Source organism: Corvus moneduloides, chromosome 6 (assembly GCF_009650955.1).
Source record: "Corvus moneduloides isolate bCorMon1 chromosome 6, bCorMon1.pri, whole genome shotgun sequence".
Classification (NCBI taxonomy): domain Eukaryota; kingdom Metazoa; phylum Chordata; class Aves; order Passeriformes; family Corvidae; genus Corvus; species Corvus moneduloides.
Window position 1 is genome coordinate 4,539,567 of NC_045481.1, and position 22,599 is coordinate 4,562,165.

At 42.4% G+C, this 22,599-nt stretch overlaps 1 protein-coding gene and 2 long non-coding RNA genes across 4 annotated transcripts; 1 reads left to right on the forward strand and 2 right to left on the reverse strand.

The window, feature by feature from the left end:
- Nucleotides 1-60: 60 nt before the first annotated feature.
- Nucleotides 61-9,600, forward strand: PSMA3 (proteasome 20S subunit alpha 3). 2 transcript variants are annotated; one of them, XM_032111049.1, is made up of 11 exons: nucleotides 61-143; nucleotides 1,048-1,130; nucleotides 1,744-1,867; nucleotides 2,591-2,692; nucleotides 2,813-2,886; nucleotides 3,461-3,533; nucleotides 4,486-4,551; nucleotides 7,179-7,225; nucleotides 8,769-8,836; nucleotides 8,981-9,045; nucleotides 9,411-9,600. In XM_032111049.1, exons 1-11 carry the CDS (start codon nucleotides 123-125, stop codon nucleotides 9,453-9,455), a joined length of 768 nt encoding a protein of 255 aa, XP_031966940.1. In that variant the 5' UTR covers nucleotides 61-122; the 3' UTR covers nucleotides 9,456-9,600. The 2 variants fall into 2 exon arrangements, with proteins under 2 accessions (XP_031966940.1, XP_031966942.1); XM_032111051.1 differs by lacking the exon at nucleotides 61-143 and adding an exon at nucleotides 313-380.
- LOC116445034 lies at nucleotides 3,633-22,419 on the reverse strand. The gene is made up of 2 exons (XR_004240627.1): nucleotides 22,069-22,419; nucleotides 3,633-4,027 (listed from the first exon to the last, which is right to left on the reverse strand). It is a non-coding gene; the product is annotated as an uncharacterized LOC116445034 (long non-coding RNA).
- LOC116445033 lies at nucleotides 16,331-20,938 on the reverse strand. The gene is made up of 2 exons (XR_004240626.1): nucleotides 20,515-20,938; nucleotides 16,331-20,230 (listed from the first exon to the last, which is right to left on the reverse strand). It is a non-coding gene; the product is annotated as an uncharacterized LOC116445033 (long non-coding RNA).
- Nucleotides 22,420-22,599: the final 180 nt, after the last annotated feature.

Sequence of the window (22,599 nt, forward strand, 5' to 3'; positions counted from 1 at the left end):
GCGCCTTTACATGTAATTTAACGTAGTGCTTGGTGACGTCATCCCGGGAGGGCGGCGCGGCGGCCAATGGGAGCGCGCGTTGCTGGCCGGTGGGCGCGGGACGGGCTGGGAGCGGCGCCGCCATGAGCTCCATCGGCACCGGGGTGAGTGCGGCGTGAGGGGCGGCAGCGGCGGCCGCGGCTCGGGCACAGCGCGGCCTCCCGACCGCCCCGAACGGCCCCCGCCGCACCCGGGGCCGCCCCGTGCCCGCGGCGGCGCTGCGGCCCCGTGGCACTGCGGGCGGCTGAGTCACTGCGGCCCGGCAGGCCCGGGGAACCGGCGGCGGGGCGGGGCGGGCTCCGGGATAATGCACTTATTATGCTCCTCTACATAATATACTTGTATGCATTTCAAATATATTCCTGTGATCCATAAGTTTAACTTAAATGGGGGCCTACAGGGAAGCAGGGGCGGGACTCTTGGTCGGGAGCTGTAGTGATATGACAAAGAATAATATGGGTACAATTTGAAAGAGGGGAAATTTAGGTTTGATATTGGGAAGTAATTCACCGCTGTGAGGGTGGGCAGGCCCTGGCACAGGGTGCCCAGAGAAGCTGGGGCTGCCCCTGGATCCCTGGCAGTGGACGGGGCTTGGAGCAGCCTGGGATAGGGGAAGGTGTCCCTGCCCCTGGCAGGGGTGGCACTGGATGATCCTTAGGGTCCCTTCCGACCCAGACCATCCTGTGATTCTATGAAATGTAAAGGCAGGCAAAAGCTCACGTAGGTTTTGAGTGTTGGGTAATGCTCAGTGATTTCACATCTGTGCAGTGTCTGGATTGACAGGATTTGCAGTGTGGGTACATCCTGCACTGATGAAATGGCCTCTCCTGGCTTTTAGTCTCTGTTTTCTTCTGTTCCTGCATCTTATGTTAGGGGACAGCCTGCTCTGGGGACTTACACCATCTCTGGCAGTGATAGTCTTGAATTTTTAAACTAAATAGGCCTGATCTAAAAATGCTGTGATATTATGTGGGTTTTTCTTGCTGAGTATTTTGTCTTCTTCTTCAGTATGACCTGTCAGCTTCCACATTTTCTCCAGATGGCAGAGTGTTTCAAGTGGAATATGCTATGAAAGCTGTGGAGAATAGCAGGTAAGATACAAATATCTGCATCAAATATCTGCTCTTTTGGCCTCTTTTAAAGCAGTGTTGTTGGACTAGAGAAACACGAGGGCATTGCGGGTAAAACTGTGGTGGTAAAATGAGTTCTGATCTAAAAGCCCATTTTAAGGATGTGGATTGAGGTGCTGAAAGACTGACACGCTCAGGGCCTTCCTTGTAAATGTATCAGCTTCCTAGGGATTCCTCAAGGCATGGAGGACATCCAAGTGCTGCTGAAGCTGCATCAGCTGCTCTGGGAGTGTCTCTCTTCCCTGGAGTGTGTGTGAAGGAATGTTGGGAAGTGAAAATCCCAGCTGTGCTTTAGGGGCAGCAGGATGGATTGGCAGGGCACAGACGAGGTCACCCAGGCGTCTGCTTGTAGCCACAGGCTCCAGATAAGGTTTAGAATCACAGAATCCCAGGATGGTTTTTGGATTGGAAGGGACCTTAAAGACCATTTAGTTCCATCCCCTTGTTGTCTTCAGTGCTGGAAGTGACAAACCTACTTTTGGGGATATCATGTCACTGTTTCTTCTGTCTTGGTAATTCTGTGTTACATATTTTACACTGTGTGTGAGAAACTGACATTTTTCTTGTCTTTCAGTACAGCAATTGGGATAAGATGCAAAGATGGTGTTGTCTTTGGAGTAGAAAAATTAGTCCTGTCCAAGCTTTATGAAGAGGGGTCCAATAAACGTCTCTTCAATGTCGACCGACACGTTGGGATGGTAAGGTGCCATTTCATTTTAGAGCTGCATAAATTGTAAGGTGACCCCCCCCAAAAGGACAAATTCATGAATCAGAGAATCAAAACCAAGTAGATTAAGAAAGTAATGTTAATGTGTCTATATACAGTCAGAAATGCCAGTGGGTTTTTTACTGTTCTCTGTTATTCTTGGCACAAAAACATATATAAGTAAAATCCAAACTTAAAATAGAAGCTTGAAGCTGTTCTAAATTTTTAGAAATGCTTTTCCAGTTGTTCAAGCTTGTAAATATAAACACAAGTATTAAAATGGTACTTTTTTACCCAGTTACCAAATAAGGTGTGTTAAGGGAAAACATGCTGCATACAAGATTTTCTTCTCAATAATGTAAGAATCACCTGAATTCCTTAAAGACTGGTGTATGGAGGACTGGCCTGTCCATACTGTTGGTGTCAGAACAGTGTCAAGGAGTGGTTCCTGTGTGAGAGAAATGCCTGAAACCTGGTGAATACACATGATATGAAGCATTGATTGAGTTGGTGTAGTCGTGGTAAATCATACAACAATAATTAACACGAAGGTAACTTCGGTTATTGATTTTCCCAGAGAAAAACTCTTTTAATGTATAGTCCCACTGGCATGTAGTGAGGTTGGTGGCAGGTGGGCAGTTTGAATTGCCCTGTAGAATGAGTATCATGGGCTGTTGCCAGGTGTGTCTGTGCTGGTGACACGCTCTCGTTCCAGGCAGTCGCGGGGCTCCTGGCAGACGCCCGCTCCTTGGCAGACATCGCCCGGGAAGAGGCTTCCAACTTTAGGTCTAACTATGGCTATGACATCCCCCTGAAGGTAAGACAAGTGCAGTTCTCAGGGGTTTTGGCTTTTATTTTTGACACGAGAATGACATTTTATTCTTTATTTCTGTAAATAAGGGTTTCCAGTGTTTTGTTTTTCCTTTTTTCCACGCAGCATCTTGCAGACAGAGTGGCCATGTACGTGCATGCCTACACCCTGTACAGTGCTGTCAGGCCTTTTGGGTGCAGGTGAGTCTTGCAGACACACTCTCTTTGTAAATACCTTTTGGTTCATGCTTGCTGGAACTATTTCGGTTGTCTTGAATTCTTTTTTGAAACCTGGAATTAGTAACCCACAGTTCATCTCCTAAAGATTCCCTTCCTCTTTCTTTTTGTGTGTGCCTAAAACCTCAGGTGAAGAATTCAGATTCCCATAACACTGTGCTAGGCTTCTACAGAGCTGGTCAATTTGTCCCTTGTTTTTAAAGTTTAAGGGTTTGTGCCATAAGGCTGTGACAGTGGTGAAAGCAGAACTTCCCTCTGCAATCATCCTGCTTGCCCTGACACCTAAAGAGCAGGTTACAACTCCTGAGGGATTCTAGTACAAAGGGACTGATAAACGGATATGCTGCCAAGTTACTGATCAGTAAAATGTTTCTGGCAATGTGCAGGTGCTGTTCTGAGGCAAATTGCTCAATAGAGTGTAGCAGGACAGGAGGAGTTTTTCTCCAGGAAGGGTGTAGGAAACCTGATCTGGTGTAGTCTCTGTAGTTCTCTGTGTGTTGGTAGAAGGACAGTTTTTAATTTCTCTTTTCTCCTCCAGTTTCATGTTGGGGTCCTATGATAGTGATGATGGTGCACAACTGTACATGATTGATCCATCAGGAGTTTCATACGTGAGTGTGTCAAAAATATTTCCATCTTAGCAGAAGTTCCCCTTCTTAAAGTTCCTAGTTGGGAAAATAGTAAGTGTTGGTCCAAAACAGCTGTTGTTGTTTTCTCCTTTTGCCTGGGAAGATCTCTGGTGAATCACTGCTGCTTGTTTGCATGTCCTTGTTAAACAAACGTGTATTTCTTAGAACTCTAGTCTGAGAAATGAGTTTAAAGCTTGTCTCTCAGAAATTTGGGAGTTCATTCCATCTGGCTATGTCCAATGAAAACTCCTGTGCACCGCCCCAAAAAGGCAAGAACTGTAGTGATACCCCTTCACTAAATACTTCAGGTAAGAGAGGGCTGTTTCTCTGGCCTGCCAACAGCAAACCAAATCAAATTAGAATTGTTGTTAATTGTTGTTAGTGCTGCATTTTCAGCTGTGAGTAACACACAGGTTGATACACACACATACTGTTGGATCTTTTAAAATTTTCTTGCAGTACATCCAGGACCATGGCTGTTGAGAGAAATAGAAATGCTTAATTTTTATGTGCTTACACTGCAATTACATTTGCACAGTAGGTGGGTTTAGTTTGGGGTTTGTTTGGATCCTGTAGAGCTTCTGTAGTTCCTGTAGAACTTCTCTCTTCAAACTAATTCTAGTTTATTCTTCCATTTACTGTAATAGCAACTAAAAAAATCTATTACAACATTTTGAGCTGATAAGTTTCTGTCCTGGGATTACTGAGCACATCTCTTTTCTATCAGCAGTGGTGGTACTTGATGTAGTAATTGGGCTCTATTCAACCATTTGGGGATGTGCCCCAAGAGAGAACAATACCAAGGTTACTCTTTAGCCTCTCACTGTGAGTAGGGTGAGCTTGTCATGTGCTAAGTGACAGTAAGAGCTGTAGAGGGTCTAGTATTTAATTAAATTTGAATATTGTGTGTTTCTTTTTTTTTTTTTTTTTTTAGGGTTATTGGGGTTGTGCCATTGGTAAAGCCAGGCAGGCTGCAAAAACAGAGATAGAAAAACTTCAGGTATGGTCTTACAGTATCATTGTGCTGTCTCAAGACAAATATTCCTGGTTTATTATGTTACCTTTTGGGTGCCTAAAATACATAAAATGCAGAAGAAGCGGGTGAAATATTTCCTTGTACATTTGCCAGTGAGCCAAGTGAGAGAATATAAAAGTATAAATCTGTTTTTCATTCTGAATGAAAACTATAGGGCAGCATTGTGCAGGGTGCTATATCTATTATTTCCCAAAGGTTTTAGATGATTCTTTTGTTTAACAAGTTCAAAAAGGCTGCTCCTGTTAAGGACAAACTGGTCTGTGGAGAGAAGACAACCAAAAGGTATTGAAGTGTCCCTGTAGCTCACTGAAGTTATGTTAGAATCCTGAAAGATTTCCATCTTCCTCATGTGTTTTAGTATCTGACACCCTTGGAGTTGGAGACAACATGGAACCAAATCCTTCTCCTGGTCTGTCTCATGTAATTTTTATGTGATACTCTGTTAGCATCTTATTTTGGTCTGCAGAGGGATGTCACAGCTGTTCGTGGAAAGGTTCAGAGTTTATATGATTGTTGTATTTTTAAGAATAGCCTATTTATGGTGCTGTAGCACCATGACTGAAAAATTGAGGAAAAATTAGAATGTTCTAGACTCGATTCATTCAGCTTTGAATCTGGTTCAGATGCTTGAATACCAAATTAAAGATGAGAAGCCTACATGATCATTTGATCTTTATACTGGAATTGCGGCATCTGGGAAATCATAATTTCAATTTCCAGGTGTGCACATTGGCAAAAGACAGCGCTGTGTTGGGTTACACACAACCTACTGCAAATAATTAATTTTCTGTGCAGTGCTGGGATTTTCAAAAACTTCTGCAGTTAATAATGTGAATTACTGGAACTTTACAGTCGAGCCTGTAGAATGCAGTAGATGGAACAGAGGTGTGGCACAACAGGGCCCAGCTGCAGGTGTTGATTTAGGGGCTTGTTTGCAGTGTCCCCAGTAATGTGTGGGATCCTGTCACAGCTCTGTGGGGTGAGTCCAGCCCCGCATGCCAATGCCTTTTGTTCACTGAGGACTGGGCAGGTTTCCAGGTCGTGGCTAATTCTGACAAGATGAATTTGTCAAAGCTAAGATGGGAAAAAACCAGAAGTACAAAAGGTTTTGTGGGGTGAGCCTACAGGAGCCTGTAAGCTAAGATTTGTTTGTTGGAAGAGATGACTCCTGGTGGAAAGGAAGAGGCAAGCAGGGAGTCAGGACTTTAAACCTGCCTTAGGGGACTGCAGAGCAGATCCTGTGTCTGGGGAGGATACAGTGTGTAAAACTCACATGTAGCTGAGGGTGCAAGAAGAAAACCCTGCACTGATCACATCTCTTGCATGTTATGTCTGTAAAGTCAGCTGTGGGAAAACTTGTAGCTGTGTGGAGACTGCTTCAGTCTCTTGATCTCCTGCAGCTCTGATACTATTACAACTTTCTGATATATGGACACAATCACGATTAACTCATGGGATAAAACTGTTCACATTGTTTACTTTCATTGTCTGCAGAATTAACATACCTGGGATGGGATAACGGCAGAAATTAAATTGGCTTCAGTTTTCTCTCTTGTAAATATGCATGACAGTAGTAGAGCTTTAGGGTTTCCCGTTTGACTGCTAACTTGATATGCATGAGTACACATCATCATTTAAATGTCTGTGTGACACAAGTTACATTTGGACTGAGTGTCACAAAAGCAGTGGGTCTCTGTTTGGGGAACTTCTCCAGATGGGACTGTGATGGCACATCTCTCTAACCAGGCACAGGCATTTCTTCTCTGGCCCGTTGCTTCACCCCAGAAAGGGCTGTGACACTCCACATGAACTCTTGTCATCTGAATCCCTTCACCAGTACCTCACAACTACCTTCCATACTAAGGGTTTGAAAACATTTTGGGAATTGGAAGAGATGGTAAATTGCATTAATGGAATGTAGAATATATTACTGCTTCATAGGCCAGAAAAGTTGACCTATAAAACACAAGTTTATTATGTCATGGAAATTTGCACCAGACTTTGTTCTGATTAACTGTGAAGCTGCCAAAAGACTGTGATATAACTGAGAAAATATGAATTGAGATGCTGATGCCTTGCTCAGGCAGGCAGTTGGTTGTTAAACAATATTCTCCTCTTGGAGCATTACTTAAAACCCAAAATTGCCTGTAAAAGTGTTGGTAAGACCAAAAGTATTACTGTGCTGCCTAGAAGGAATACAAATATTACATGTGAAAATACGGTGCCTCTCATTGTTATTTTATATCAGTTGAGCATAAAGCATCTAGGAACAAGTCAGGCTTTTAGGATGCCAAAATCACCTGTGTAGCTTCTAAGATTTCAGCTGATGAGTGCTTTAAACTGGGGAATTTCCAAGTAGTATTTTTTTCACAGAATCTTTCAGTTGTAATATTATTCCCTGGAAGAATGACTTGCATAGAGCAGGCTGAAAGATGCACGGTAGAGAAGAAATGTGGTTCTGGTCTTTCTGTTACTTTGACTACTGAACATGAAGCTCATTAGGCACATGCACAGCCTCTCCTGTTCTGGCCTTGTGGAAGATTTATATTTTCCTTATAGAAATCTTATATCTGTGTGTCTTTTGCCTACAGATGAAGGAAATGACCTGCCGTGATGTTGTTAAAGAAGTTGCAAAAATGTAAGTCTCCAACCCGTTTTTTCAACTTGACAAAAATCCAGATTGGTGAGCTTGCTTTGGCTTCAAACTCAGGCTGTTCCTTTTAAATTGGGTATCGTGTGTTAAATTGTCTGACTCCAATCCCTGGTTTTAAAATACTTAGACCAGTGACAGAGGAGGGGAGACTCCTTGGCATCCTGGTTCTGAAGTAAGAGCTGTTTGAACAATGACCTGATGCTTCAGAGAGAAGCTGTCCGCAAATGATGCTGAGGTCCTGGACCCACCCTAAAAAAAAAAAGACTCAAATGCTTGGGAAAGAAGCAAAGTAGAACTTCTTTAAAGGAATATATACAGTATAGCTGTATTATTAGACATTTAAAAATAATTTCTAATAATGAAAATACTTCTGTTCTAGTTCTGCTTCAGCTCAAACTCACCAGCAGCGCTAGACAGGGTTCTGTTTATCAGCTCAAATTCAGCTCCTCAGTAGCATTTAGCAAGATAACAAAGATTTTAATAACTTTTAAACCTAAAATACTAGGCACAGTCCAGAGCAGAGATTTCTGCAGGAGCTTGTAAAGGTACACTTTGTTGCAAAAGTCTTGTAATCAGCTGAACATAAGAAACATAAGAAGGGCTTATAGATCATCTCAGCTAACAGAGACAGGAGGGTCTATAAGCATAGAGGGGTATTTCCCTGGACACCAATGTTCACTTCAGACTTTTTATTTGTTTCACAGTACTTCCACTGGAAGTACTTAGTGTGGTGCTGAGGGTATCCTGCCTTCCTCCATCATCTCCAAGGTTTCCATGTTGGGTAGGAATAGCTGGTGTTTTTTAATTTCTGACTTATTAGTGCTTTCTGAAGCAAGTTAGGAAGTACAAAATACAGGCTTCTCAAACAGTGAAGCCACAGGTTATTGTGAGTTCTGCTGTTTTGAGTGTCTCAGCTCAGGATTGTTCCAGTTTGTTTATGTGTTCTGCCACAGGATGAAATCACATCAGTTTTGTTACTGCAGTGTAACATTTCTATCCCACAGCCTAAGCAGTGACTTTACTGGTCTGGGAGGCACTGTGTATGCTATGATACCACTTGGGGTTTAAATTCCCATTTCCATGTTTGCCATAAGCACCACATTGGAAATCTTATGTACAGACTTATAATTAGACACAAGATACTGTGGTGGTGGGATTTAGTGTTAAGTGTAAACTGAAGTAAGATTTACAGGGGGAAACGCAGGACACTCCAAGCTGTATTATAACTGATTTAGCAGAAGCAGTGATGATGCAGCCTTGGTTGTGCAGTATCTAAATCTTAATGTTTGTTGTAGTTAGGGCAGCTTGAACATCTCAACCTGCATCTTGGCTGTAATGATTTAAAGTGTTTTAGACTAGCAGTTAAGCCTGGAAAATTCTCTGATGGTGTTTGGCGGGGAGAAGGCACAGGGGGAGCTATTAATCATAAGGCTACTTTAACAGAAGAAATCTGTGACAGGAACAAAGTATATTTAGCCTGTTAGTATATTTAGTCTGTTCTAATCTGTTCTTTCTCTGTTCTTTGCAGAATCTACATAGTTCACGATGAAGTAAAGGATAAAGCTTTTGAGCTGGAACTCAGCTGGGTTGGAGAAAGTAATGCATTTCTGTAATTTCTATTACCACTCCAGAAAATTTATAACTTTTTGTAACTAAAGTAAAACATTGTTTCTTAAATTCACTCTGTATGTCAGGGTCCTTGTGTGAATTGTAATTAAGACATACTCTTTTTATTGGCAGTAACCAATGGAAAACATGAAATTGTTCCCAAAGACATCAGAGAAGAAGCAGAAAAATACGCCAAGGTAAGTTCTGACTTGGGTGTTGTCTCAGTGCTTCACTTGACAAACTGTTGAGTTGCCTGGAAAAGGTATCATTCCAACACACATCCCTTCTGTGTTAGCTGGTGTTACTGGGAAGGAGGAGTAGGGAAGGCTACAATGTAACCCGCGGATAGTTCTTGCTCTCAGAAACTCTTAATTCACAGGCTGCCACACATGGTGCCTTTCTCCTTCAAAAGTAAATGTGTTGATGGGAGCTGTCCTGCTGACTACAAGGGTTTGGACACAGTGAGAGGGTTGTGAAGCTGCAGCAAAACTTGTTTATTGTAGCCTGATTTATAAAACAACTGTTAGACTATCCTTTAATTATACTTTCTTTTTTTAAACAGGAATCTTTGAAAGAGGAAGATGAGTCAGACGATGACAATATGTAACATATTGTTACTCCAAAACAAGTCCAACTTTTCTTATCTTAGACCAGGTTTGTTTATAATGCATTAAAGCATGGGATGCTGTTATGTACTTGTTGGAAGAAACCGACTGACCAACTTGCACTAATAAATTTTCCATTTTACTGTCTCTTAGCTTTTATTTCAAAAAAATATAGGCCAGCAACTGTACCTAAACAGACATTAGGAAGGAAAGACATTATCAGGCTGATGTTGTGTCCTGAAGCATTCCATTTGAGCCAGGCCATGTACAGAGAAACAATATGTTTAGACATTAGACAAGTCTCTTGTTTATGCTGCATAGTTTAGAATTAAAAACCAGTACTCTTGTTATTCCTTGATTAACCAATAGCACAATTTGCAGTTTGTTCACAGCTGCAGTCTCTGGTTGCTCTTGGCAGAAGAGATGAGAACATGACCAGCTCTAACAGCAGGTTACAGTTTAAGGTGACATGCACAGCTCACAACTTCTAACTGCCTATGTAACAACCAGGAGTTCAGGAAAAGGAGTGTCAATCTGAAGTACTAAGCCTAGGCGTAGTGGAGGAGTAGCAGGAATTAAAAACTAATTCAATTTAAAACAGTGCTTGTGTTAAGTTCCAAAGCATGAGATCTATTAAGCAGTGTAACTGGAATTAATGCTTGAAGAGCCAAACTATTTTTAAACAGTTTTATTCCGTTTCTTAACACGCTTCTGAATCAGCTTAATCAATTGCTGACCTTTGCAAAAGTTCAAAACAAGGTTTGCTGCTGTCATTCCCCACTTCCTAGGAAAACAGTCTGCCTCTTCTAGTCACTTCAAAGTTCTGAAGCAGCAGGTTGGATGGGGCTGGGAGCACCCTGGTCTGGTGGAACATGACCCTGCCCATGGCAGGGGAGTGGAATGAGATGATCTTTAAGGTCCATTCTAACCCATAAGATTTTCGAAGATAAAAAACTGTTCTGTTCACCACCTTAAAACTCAGTTAAAATTGAAGTCTTGTTTGTGCATGCAGTTTAAATTCTAACAGCCCTGCTAGTCTAAAATGCATACTTATGTCATGAATCAAACTCCTCAGCTTTAGGAGTACATATTCTCATGTTCACTAGCCCTTAAAACAGGAGCTTTCCCTTACAGGTTTATTTTTATAGAGGTAGTTTGGAAAATAGCTGGCCTTCTCCAGTCTCTTTTGTACCAGGATTACAAAGCACAGGTTCTACTTCCTTTTTGTGACATGGGAAGGTCAACAGAGAGAGATGGCTCTGACTGTGTCAGTTCAGACTACTTGAGCTCCTGCCTCTCCAGCTGGGCAGAGCTTTTGGAGGCTGCTGGGACAGAAGGGGCCAGCCTGAGCCAGCATTAGTCAGGGCCAGGACAGCAGCCTCCTTCAGCGCCTCCTCCCGAGGCAACAGTAACAGCTGCTGCACTGAGTCAGCCTGGAATTCCGTGTTCCATGCTCCAGACTGAATTTACTACTGCAGTTTCCTGCTGACTCAGCTCTTTGAGTCACGCGTGAGCACCAGTCAGGAAACTCCTCAGCAGCACCCTAAAGCATCAGCTGAGGCTGATCTGCCACTCCCTGGGTATGGCAGCAGGGAGCTTCCTGATTCTCTTCATTTTGGCTTGATTCTGTTCCTAAAATCACAGAATCACTGAATAGTCTGAGTTGGAAGGGACCCGCAAGGATCATCAAGTCCAGGATGAAAACCCATGAGCTTGGTGTTTTTAGCACCATACTTTAAACTGCTAAAGGGAAACTGAAAGCCATCCTCGTGTGGCTACACCCACCCATCCACCCCTCTAATCCTTTCAGTGACAGCCATTTACAATTAGGGACAGCAACTACAACACACAGCCAGATTTCAGGGTACAGTGAGAAGAGCAGTACCAGCTGTATATATTTAGAAGACTAAATGGAAGGAAAATATCCCACAGTATATGAAGAGATAAGAGGTAGGAGCACATTTTGCTTATCCAAAATTTCCAAATAACTACTTCTTGGAGAACATGGCAATCTAAAATCTACACTCTGATTTTTCTGTATCTGTTCACAAGAAACAAAAAGTCCCATGAGAAGCAATTCAAGAGGCTGCAGACAGCCATACGTGTAAAGTGCTGCCCACTGTCTTACATGTCATGGCAAAATTTAGTTAGTACCAAGATGATTATTACTGCCAGGTTATTTTCCAAATTTAATCATTATATCAGAGTATAGACTCAGCCTGTTGATGAAACTTGTATGGTAAGGAAAAAAAACTACTTTCATTTCCACTGACTGTGGATGGGGAAAAATAAAATTGAGCATTAGAAGGTGGAGAAAAGAAATTTGCTTTTATTCAGAAGACTGGGCAGTCAAAGAGGAAAAAGGCAGGAGAGTATTAAACTAACTATTTTAATGCTGACATTTCCCTTTACTTTAGAAAGAAAACTAGCACAATCTTTTTGATCTTAAGTTCAGCATTGCTACCTCTTGTCAACAAGGCCAGGAACATTAGAATAGATTTCTAGCCCAGAGAGACTCATTCCAGCAGAAAAACTACTGCAACTCCCCTTTGACAGCTATTTTTGTAACCTTGCAGTTCCATGAGACAACCACACTGCATTTAACAAGTAAGTTACTAATTTGTTACTTAACAATTAACTAATTATACAGTAGTGCATTAGCCATCATAACGTTTCACTAATTTAGTCCACAGCTAATAGGCTAAACAGAAACTTCAATGAGTTTTGCTACTGAGAAGTATTTACTTGTTGCTATGTCAAACAGTGAAGTTGAGCAGGGGAAGAAATCTTTAAAAAAGAAGGAAGTAGCTATTTATGGCCACACTGACCAAATAATTAAAAATGCAGTGGCATAGCAAAGCATGATGAAACTTTAATTAAATGTTGAAGACCATTTTTTTTTCTAAGCTGTCTGAGGCAAATCACTCGGTGAACAAGCTCCTGAAGGGCTCAAGCTGGATATGAGGTTATTATTTAAGTAAGGACTAGAAAAAAATAATACTAAATTGCAAAAAATCAAAAAGCTTACATTTAGCAGAGGCTCTGTTTTAATTACAGGACGAGGGGTAAAAAATTTTTCTCTGTTACAGATACTCTCATATCCTGCAGGCTTAGACAACATCTAAGGACAGGAGTTTGATTTAAGCCCAGAGAACACCACCTGATCAGGCAGCCAACACGAAGGTTTGAATGGCAGCATGCTTTCATGCTTTAAGGCTTGGATCCCCTTCCCTAAAATTAAAATTAGCTTTTATAGCTGCCTTGAAAATGGTCAATTATAACTTCAGCGTAACTAAAATGTGGAAATGCTTTGCAAGGCAAACAAATGGCAGGGTAAAATCTTCTGAATTAGAGATTTGAGCAAGAGGTGATTCTAAGAGTCTCGCTTGGGTTATTTCTGCCCAAAGCACTGGGAAGTTTCAGATCTAAAGATAGCAGAAAAGCAGCACTTCTTGCTTCAGGCTCCACAACTAACCTACTTTGTCCTACTCTGGCAATTTATGGGAACACATAATACAGCAGAAAGTTAAATACCCACTTGGAATGCATAACTCCAGTTCTTGCCATGCTGAAACACTTCATGCTCAGGGTTTCAGTGGCATATTCTGTTGCTTAAGACCCAAAGCACAGGGCTTAAATAGAAACACCAGGAAGAAGAGTGTATAGACCAAGTCATCTCCTAGCTCAGCACCATCCCCCCACTCAAGGAGTGTTTTAGAAGTACAGATCCAACACAAGAGTAGCCTGTTCAGTAAGATGCTTCCTCCTTAAGTCTCACACGTCCAGTGGCTGTTACTCAGCACCTTATGAATCACTGCTCTGCTATTTATTAAGGCTGGATATGTCACATTCCTTGTTACAATTATTTAGTCAGCAAGTCCACATACAGCAGCTTTGCTCGAGAGAATTAAGGGGACTAGGTGAACTGCAGGTGACAGATTACAAAACAATAGGTTTAGTATCTAGTTTACTTACATCCATCTCCCTGACTGCACCAGGGCAGATTTTAGAATATGAAAGTGCACTTGCAGAGTTCAAATAACAAGTTCAGGCTATTGTATCAAGATAATTAATTTTATGCTACTTTAATATAGCCATAAAAGTTACTGGCTTGGATAATATCCTCTTCACAACTGCTAGTACTGCTGATAAAATGATGGCAAGATTGTTAGAAGTAACCCATATGTGAAATTTCCTGTGTGGCAGACGTCCACGAGGCCATCTCCAAAAGAAATACTACTCATCTGTATTTGGTGCTGACTCTCAGAAAGGAAACATTCCAAGCAGAACGCGTCTCATGCAGATCTGAAGTATGCCAAGCATTGGGTCATTCATTTGTAACTTCTCATCACCAAAAATAGCTCGATGGCCTGAGGTTAAAGCCCCACATGCTGAGAGTGTGACTGTCCATGCGGATGCAGCACTGCTTGGGATGCACTCTGGCTGTGCAGTCCCAGGCACCCTTAAGGAAGGAGATTTGGAATAACTCCAGAGCTGTTTTGCAAGTCTCTTCCTGAAGATAAAACCACAGCCATAGAAGGGAATGCAAAATAGTGAATTCAACAGCACATCTTAGCATGACCTTAAAATGAAGTACACAGTTTAAAGATTACGAAAAGAAAAATAGTTTTGATTGTCACGACAATTCTGACGCTGTAATTGCACCAAAAATACAGCAGTCTGTTCTCTCCCCCTCATTTTCTTCTTTCAGTTGCATGTCTGTAAGACAAGGACCAGCTTTTCCTCCACCCACCAGTTTTTCAAGTTACATGCAGCAAGGAAGTTACTTCTACTTAAGAATTGAGAGCTATTTTGAGGCACCAACTGCTTGTAACTTTCCATTATAGAGCATCTTGCTGCCTATTATGTCCAATTACACAGAGTTGCAGAAAAGAAGCGGTAGCAGAGTTGTCTTGCCTTACTGTAAATACATTCTAGTATTTTAGAACACAGGATCTACAACCAAGCACAAACCAAGTCTCCTGTTTCCAGACCGATGCAGCCATCCCCCTGCAGTGCTCTTTCATCTTCAGTACATTGCTATTAAAGGACTCTGAAACAGTTGTTTAAAAATGGTTCTTACGAGTTGCTGTGCCAACCAAAAATGGACAACTAGAATAAAGCAGGCAGCAGCATCACACAGTTTGCAGTCCAAACACATGCGTATCTTCAGATACAGGAAAAAACTGAAATCTCCTGAAGTCTCCCCTAAAAGAGAGTGTAGGAACTGCCCACTGAAAATACCATTTTAGGCAATGTGATAAAACAAGCCAATCAAGGGTTTAGAAAGAACATGGTGTGCTTTATTGCTGCATAAAATTAGATATAATTTGGTACACATACTGTCTGCATATCCAAAATCAGTCATTAGGATTCCAATTTCACCAGATTAAGAGTAGGTCCAATTACAGTAAATTCACCCAAAAGCTGATGCATTCCAAACACACAGACACCCAAAACCCATCCAAGTGATGCCTAAAAATTTTTAAGTTAAAATTTATCTTGTTGGTTGGGATTTTAGAAAAGCAAGAAATCTGCTCCTTTCATTAAATTCAGAAAGAACAGAGACCTATTACATGAGACTGCTTTAACAGGTGACAAGAGCAGCACAGGAAGCATCAGCTACTTTAGCAGAATGCTTAAAGCTCAGTTTCAGTTCTAACCCCAGGTGTTTCCACAGTCAACAAAGCCCACCAAGTAAGAGCCTATTTTCCCCAAACACTTTCCTACATACACCAGGAATAGAAACAGATTTGAAATGCTGTTTGAGGCAGAACCAAAATGTAGCTAAGTGTGTTTTCCATCAGTTGGCTTAACAAGAGCTGCCTCCCCCAGCCAAGTGCTCCTGTCTACCCTCACACCAGTGAGTCCCCTATTGTGCTGCTTGCAAGGAGGAGACAGATCACTGCCATAAATAGATCTTCCATTGATCCAGAATAATAAAACCCACCAAAAAGTAATGTATTTTGCTCTGTCAGAGTTCTGAATGTCACACAACACAGCTCCTTTCAGGAGCTCTGTTTATAGCTGTAGCTAATGAGGTGACACTACACAGGAGCACTGCAGCGGAAAGCACATCCCTGAAGGTACAAACTCCTGCAAACAAAACAGTCTGCCAGTTAATTCACAGGTTAAGTGTTGATTGGGCAGCCAACTCCCTGGCCACCTGGAAATGAGCTACCTGTAATAATATCCTCCAAAAGACACAGACAAGTGAAAAATAGCTTTAGAAAAGGATGGCTGAGCAGGAAAAGAATTCAGAATTTAATCACTGTCTGAACTGCAGATTCTCACCAACAGCAGCTACTCACAGCTGAAAACATTTAATTCAAAAGACTGAGGACATTAATACTTTTAAGTAAGAATCAATACTGGCTAACTACAGTCTTGTTAGCTGAGGCTGAAAAGTAAATTAACCTGAAGTGATTGAAATGATTTGGGCAAGCAAAAGCCCTGGAAGGAAGGCCATGTAACCACTGCCCTCACAAGCTGTCTTTTGCTGAGCAGCCACGCTGAACAGCAGTGCTGCTGCTTCCCTCTTTGTGCCAGGCTGCAGGCTGGTAGTGACACACAGACTTCAGTGACACACACACACACTGCTTCTGGAGGGTTACAAGGAAGGACTGTGAATCCATAGTCCTGATCCTGTTGGATCACGTTGCTCTATAATCTGCATCTGTAACAATAAAGTATTTTAATCACCAGTTTATCAGTACTGGCAAGCCTGAGACACCCCTATTCTAAGAGATGGACCATGCCCAAGGACTCAGCATCAGTATTAGAACCCTGTCTTTATCTCTCCAAGTACAGAAAGATGCGTTTTAGTAAAAATCCAAACTCTGCAAGCCACCTGCACAAGCATTTTCAGACACTGGTATATGAGAACACAGCTCATAACAGCTTTATTTCCTTCTTGTACTTTGTTACATGGTTGCAGCAAAAAGTCTTACAAGGAGGCAGTGGGGAAAAAAAACCAACCCTACCAAGATATAAACTATCAACAGGTAAGATTACAGGATAAACAAGGAAGATTCTCAGATTGCCCATGACAGATCACTCAAACTACTGAAAAACAAGTATCTACTAACACAGGTAGACAAATTAATCCAGCCAAAGTCAATTCTCTATACCAAAGTGAAACACCCATTTCAGCTCTCCAATGTCAGCAGCAACTCACTTCATAGGTATGGGTAACATTAGGCATCTCTTCAGTAAACATTTACTCCCAGTGCGGTATCACAAAAGGCTGAAAAAGTGACCACACTGTTGCAACAAAGTAGATCTTAGAAGTTAAATATTTAAGGAGGAATATCTTCTATTTAAGCATCTTAATTTACTCAAAAGACTGCAGTAAGATTCTTCAAACACAACATGCAAAACTTCAAAGACTTTTTCCCCCCTGTTGGTTTTCATAGCAATGAAATAAGTAATTGCCACTCCCAAACCCACATGGGTTTTGCTTTCAAGTTTTACCCCATATGTTTGATTTAAATGGGAGTTTACTAAAGCAGCAGTAATTATAAACTAGAGACTTGACTTTGTTAGGAAGAATACAGACTATTTAGAGATTCAGGTACAAGTTAAAACGTTTTCCATTTAAGTTTATTTCAAGAACATAAAATGTATTTGATCTATAGATGGGTAACTGACTGTATTTACCCACAAAACCCCTCCTTCAATCCTGTAGAAAAAACATCTTTTCTCCACTTGAAAGATCAAAACCTCCAGAGGTAAAGAATTTACATCAGTAATAAGGTTTACATCTCAGAAGCTAGGAAAAAAGGCTGCATGCTGCGGAGATAATTCAGAAGCCAGTTAAAAAGCATAGACAGTTTAAAAATTTAAGTTTACAACACTGGAATGGTTGATGCACTGATGCAGCCTGTACATTTTTCTACGTTTCTCTGTATTTCAGGATATATTTCTGTACACACTAACCAGTGTCTTGTGCCTGTCAGGAAAAATGTTATTCAGAAAGCCTGGAAGAGAACTAATGACAGGTAGTTCTAAAGATCTAGTCCTTCACCTTTACTGCTGGCATCAAGAGACAAAGTGTTATTTCGAAAAATACGTAAGAACACTCTCCTTCAGCAGCTGTGAACAGTGCAACCCAGAACAGTAACTAAATTCCCATTTGACTTCAAGCACCTACTTCAAGTTTTGAAAGACAGACTGATCACTTGATTGCAGGTGATGACAGAATCCTTTGCCACATCTAAATTAAAGCTGCTGCAAAAATCTTCAGCTTCTCTGCAGTGCTGTGCAGTAGTTTTGCAACACTGCATGACTTCCCCAGGATAGCTGTAACTATCATCACCAATGTGCACTTGCAGTCCTGAGAAATAATACAAGAAATTCAGTGTATTTGTAATCAAATTCCATATCCTGCATCCCTTTGTTAGATAACAAAATAGAAATTAAACATCTATATTCAGATAATTTAACAGCACGTGCCAAAACATGCAGAAACTGGCTTTAGAATTCATGCTTAAGTAAATCCTGGCAATAAGCACACAGTTCCTAAATTAGCCAATATTAACATTTGATACAAATATGTCAGCTATCATAAAATTACATACCAGAAAGAATAAAAATAGCCTCTTACAACACAGCTCTGGTTCTGTCCAAACACAGAGTTACCAAATCAGTCTCAAAACAAGGAACATTTTAGTCTGGCATTAAAAGATTGCCTGATAGATGGCACAGCTTATGGGTTGGGGGAAAGCAGCAGCTCCATCAGCTGAGAACTGAAACTCCTCTCGTGGTGCTGGGCTGCCAACACCACACTCAGCTAATGCATCACTGATTCCTGCACACACTGGGGAACACGCGGGATTGTAGCTCAGATCTGCAGCCACAAAGCACAACAAAGTCTGGACATAGTTTATTCAGGAAAAATGGGGCTGCTCCTCCCTGGAGATCACTGAGGCTGCTGCCAAGAGCTTGGCCAGCTGAGCATGGATCACTTTACTGGTGTTACTGGGAAGAGCAACTACAAATTGAGTATTATTTTTGCAGAGCTGATAGAAATCCCAATCCTGAGATTTTTCTCACACAAGTATTTCTGACAGAGTGCTCTACATCATAAATATTTTCATCATTACTCATGTCCAGAAGATACTGCACTGCTGCAAAACATACCCAAAGCAGATTCAAGAAATCAGCACTGAACTTCAGTGGATTGAATGCATCAATTCAGGCTTCCTGAGGGCTGCCAGGCTTTGTGTCTTCTCCAGTGGGAACCCTCACAAGGCAATGATTAAAATCAGCATGAAGTTACGTTCCAATAATTGAATGTCCATTTTCTGAACTTGAGGACAGGAATGTCCCAGAGCTGAGGAAACTGCATGTAAGCATTTAACAATAACAGGATTCATTCATGTTGGGATTTATTTTTATTTTCCCTCTCTCACACATATGATTATAAAAATGAAGGAACTTGATTCTGATAGTTTAACAGTGAAGCACAATTTTCTCTGTGACCAAGAAAGGTTTGATCTTTCAGTTTTATATTCCAGCTATTACTGGCTGAAGATTTTTGTTATCAACTTCACATTCATTGGGATTTTTTCTCTTTACACCTGCACTTCACAGCTTTTTACCACATTCCTCTGAGCAGTTTGCAATCACTTAGATAATAAATCTTTATGGGAAGCATGTGACCTTCATCTGTACAGAAATACTGCAGTTCCACACAGACAGAGAATCTGAACCACCACTGCAGAAGTGTTACCTATATAACTACAGAATAGAAACACTAAGGGGAAGAGCATTAAAAAAAAAAAAAAAAAGAGAGAGAGGGGGAAAAGAAACAACTAAACAGTGGAGACAACAATAAAAGTCAAAAGTCTCCTGAACACCTGCAAGGTATGACACAGTAGCACTGCACTTCATCACATAGAAAGGAGCTCAGTGTTAGAATAAGATCCAGTATTTTTAATATTTCTACGGTATTTTGGTTGCAATTGTACATGTACTCCGAGTTCTTTTAGCTACAAAAAATGAAGTATGTCAAGAGCAGTATGTGATTACTGAACAGAATATAAAACTACCTTTCTTATCCCAAGAATCTTACTTTATCTCTGATCTGAAGGAGGCCACGTGATACATTCAACAGTTACTCATTCTGCTCTTCTTATAAAGAGAACTGTAAGATACAGACACTCTTAAATTTGCTTTTTCTTATCAAGTGCCACATGTATGGAAGACTTTGGGCAAGATTTCTGGACATTCTGCAACTAATACACTACACACATTTTCAAGTGTTTAAGTGTACTGTTTTTACTAATTTACTTACAGCCATCACTTAGAATTCCACCAGTGTCAGTTTAGAGTTCCTTAATGCTTTTAATTGCTTTTAAATTAAGAAGCCTTTAATTTGCTCAAGCTAAGACTCAAATGCACTTCCCCAGGCAAATCTCCTGTGCTGCATCTACAAAACCTTTGATACTAACAAAGTACAGATAACACAAGTACTGCTGCTTTGAACAATGATCTAAAAAATGAAATGTTTCTACCTCACAGCATGTCTGTTTAAAGAGAGATTAGATACTAAAATGACTTACTGTGACTGTCCCACTCTAGAGCTTCTCTACTGTTAACTTTGTGCAGTTAACACAACAGGCCACGATAAAAAGGCTCACCAAAGTGACCTCCACTGCTCATTTCTTCCACTCATTTCCACAGTTTCCCTGTAAGGGTTTGCACAGGGGGATGGGGCAGAGATGCAAGGATCCAGCACAGCCAGGATGGCTTCAAGTTTCAGGGCTGATTAACACTGGGATTTAGGACAAAAAATTTCAGTATCATGAAGTAACTATCGAGTCCTGAAGTTCATATTCCAATGATAAGACATTTAAAGCAAAATTAGACACTTTTCCTGCCTTGCCAGAAGCACAGTGTTCTCATTCCATGACATCAGACATCATCCCTAAGCTGTGTGAGAACATTTGTGCTGCACTGAGTTGCCCACTGGGCATTCTTAGGTGCTTAAAATACCATAAAAGAACAAGTCACCTCTCCTGCTCATTGGCTATACAGAAATAAAGTTCTTTTGCTCACAGCAGCTCGGTGGGCAATGTGCCATGAACCTCCTAATTGTGCTGGCTGTAACAGATACATCCATGGGGACAGGATTTTTATGCTAGAAATCAGAAACAAGACTTGATTAGTTTGGTCACAAACTGTTGTTTATTGAATGGTTCTACACTCAGTACAGAGATACAAACCGTGCCTCAGGAACGCTCACAATCCAAGCCAGCATTTCACCAACATATTCCTGAGAAAGATCAGAAGTTCACATTCAAATAGAATTTTCCAAGTTTTGTTAACATTTGGGTCAGACATAATATATCCTAAATTATAGAATCAGAGAATGGTTTGGGTTGGAATGAACCTTAAAAACATTATCCAATTCCAACCCCCTGCCATGGGCAGGGACACCTTCCACTATCCCAGGTTGCTCCAAGCTCCATCCAAGCTGGCCTGGAACACTGCCAGGGATGGGGCAGCCACAGCTTCTCTGGGCACCCTGTGCCAAGGCCTCACCACCCTCACAGGCAGGAATTCCTTCCTCATATCCAAGCTCAACCTGCTCTCTGCCGATGTGAAGCCGTCCTCCCTCGTCCTGTCACTCCATGCCCTTGTCCAAAGTCCCTCTCCAGGTCATTTGTAGGCTTCATATACTCACCAGTCTATCCACTGCATAAAGCAGAACTACAGCAAAGAATCAAAGCCCCTCAGCACTAAACGCTTCAACCTTTACACATTCTGTAGAGATCCTCACCCATATTTATATTTACAACCCAGATCTAAACACCAAAATTCTAGACCTTTCCTCCATGTCAGACCTCGCCCAGAGTCAATTCCAAACAAGCCTCGTGTACTTTGTGCCTTATTAAACCTTCAGAGCTTACCTGTATCCCACACCTCTGCTCACTGAACTCTCCGGAGTCCCTTTACTTGCTGCTTTCCAAAGCATCAATTTAATAAAAAAAAATACAAAAGCCACCTCCAAAGCAAAACTTACATAGGGAATGACAAAGTAACCATCTATTTATGTCAAATTAACATAATGGTTCCCCCGCTGTTGCTTTAGATAACCCTGAAGGAAGTCCTGTAGCTCAGACTGAGCACTATCAAACAGATGCTCATCACTCCGGAATAAAAATTATGAGCCCGTTACTTGGAAACAAAAATTATGCATCTGTACTACCGTGAACTACAGAGCAAATTCTGTACAATGAACCAAAATGTGAAACTAACGTTAAAATATATGTTTTTATCATAGGCTTCAGTCAGTAACTCCCACTTATTCAGGTCAAAGCCCTTCTCTAAGACCAAACTCTCTCAGAGGACCTCTGCACCGTCCAAGCTGTACGTCCAGGCCCAGACACCACTAAAACACGCCCACACGCCTCCCAAAAAAAGCCCTCAGCCTCCTCCACACTGGTCATCCCTGTCCTTGCTGCGTCTTCCTGCAGAGGGAACCGTGCGGAAGCGCCCAGGCAGCGAGAGCCGGCCGCGTTCCCTCCCCACACGCGTCACGGGGATGATGAAAGGCGGCGGAGCTGCGCCCTCCCCCGCGGGAAGGCGGCGCGGGCCGGCAGCCCCTACCTGCACCCCGGGTGTGTCTCTGCGGGGCGCTCGGGCCGCCCCGGCGGCTCCGCGCCCTCACGGCAGGCGGTCCCGGCGCCTCCATGGCGGCAGCTCCACTTCCGGGTCCGGCCGGGCCCACTCCTACGCCATCGCCGCCGCGAGCGGGGTCGCCACCAACACCCAACGACAGGGTCACACCGCCGGGAAGAGACGCGGTACCGCCTCAGCGGACCTCCGGATGAGCCTCCCGGCCGTTCCCTCCGCCGATCACCGGGCACTCCCGCTCCTCCCTCTTCCCGCGGCCTAAAATGGGAAAGCGCCGCGCACAAAATGGCGCCGGCGACGCCGCGGCCGCCGCGCCTGCGCGCCGCGCGCGCCGGCTCCGCCCCCTCCGCCACCGCCACCGCCACCGTCCCGCCCCCACCCCGTCCTTCCCCCTCCCTCCCGCCCATCCCTCCCCGAGCCAATCACATCGCGCCGTTGCCCTTCCGGTCTCCGCCGCCCACCAATCACGTGCGCCCGGGGCCGCGCCGCGGCCCAATGGGGGTG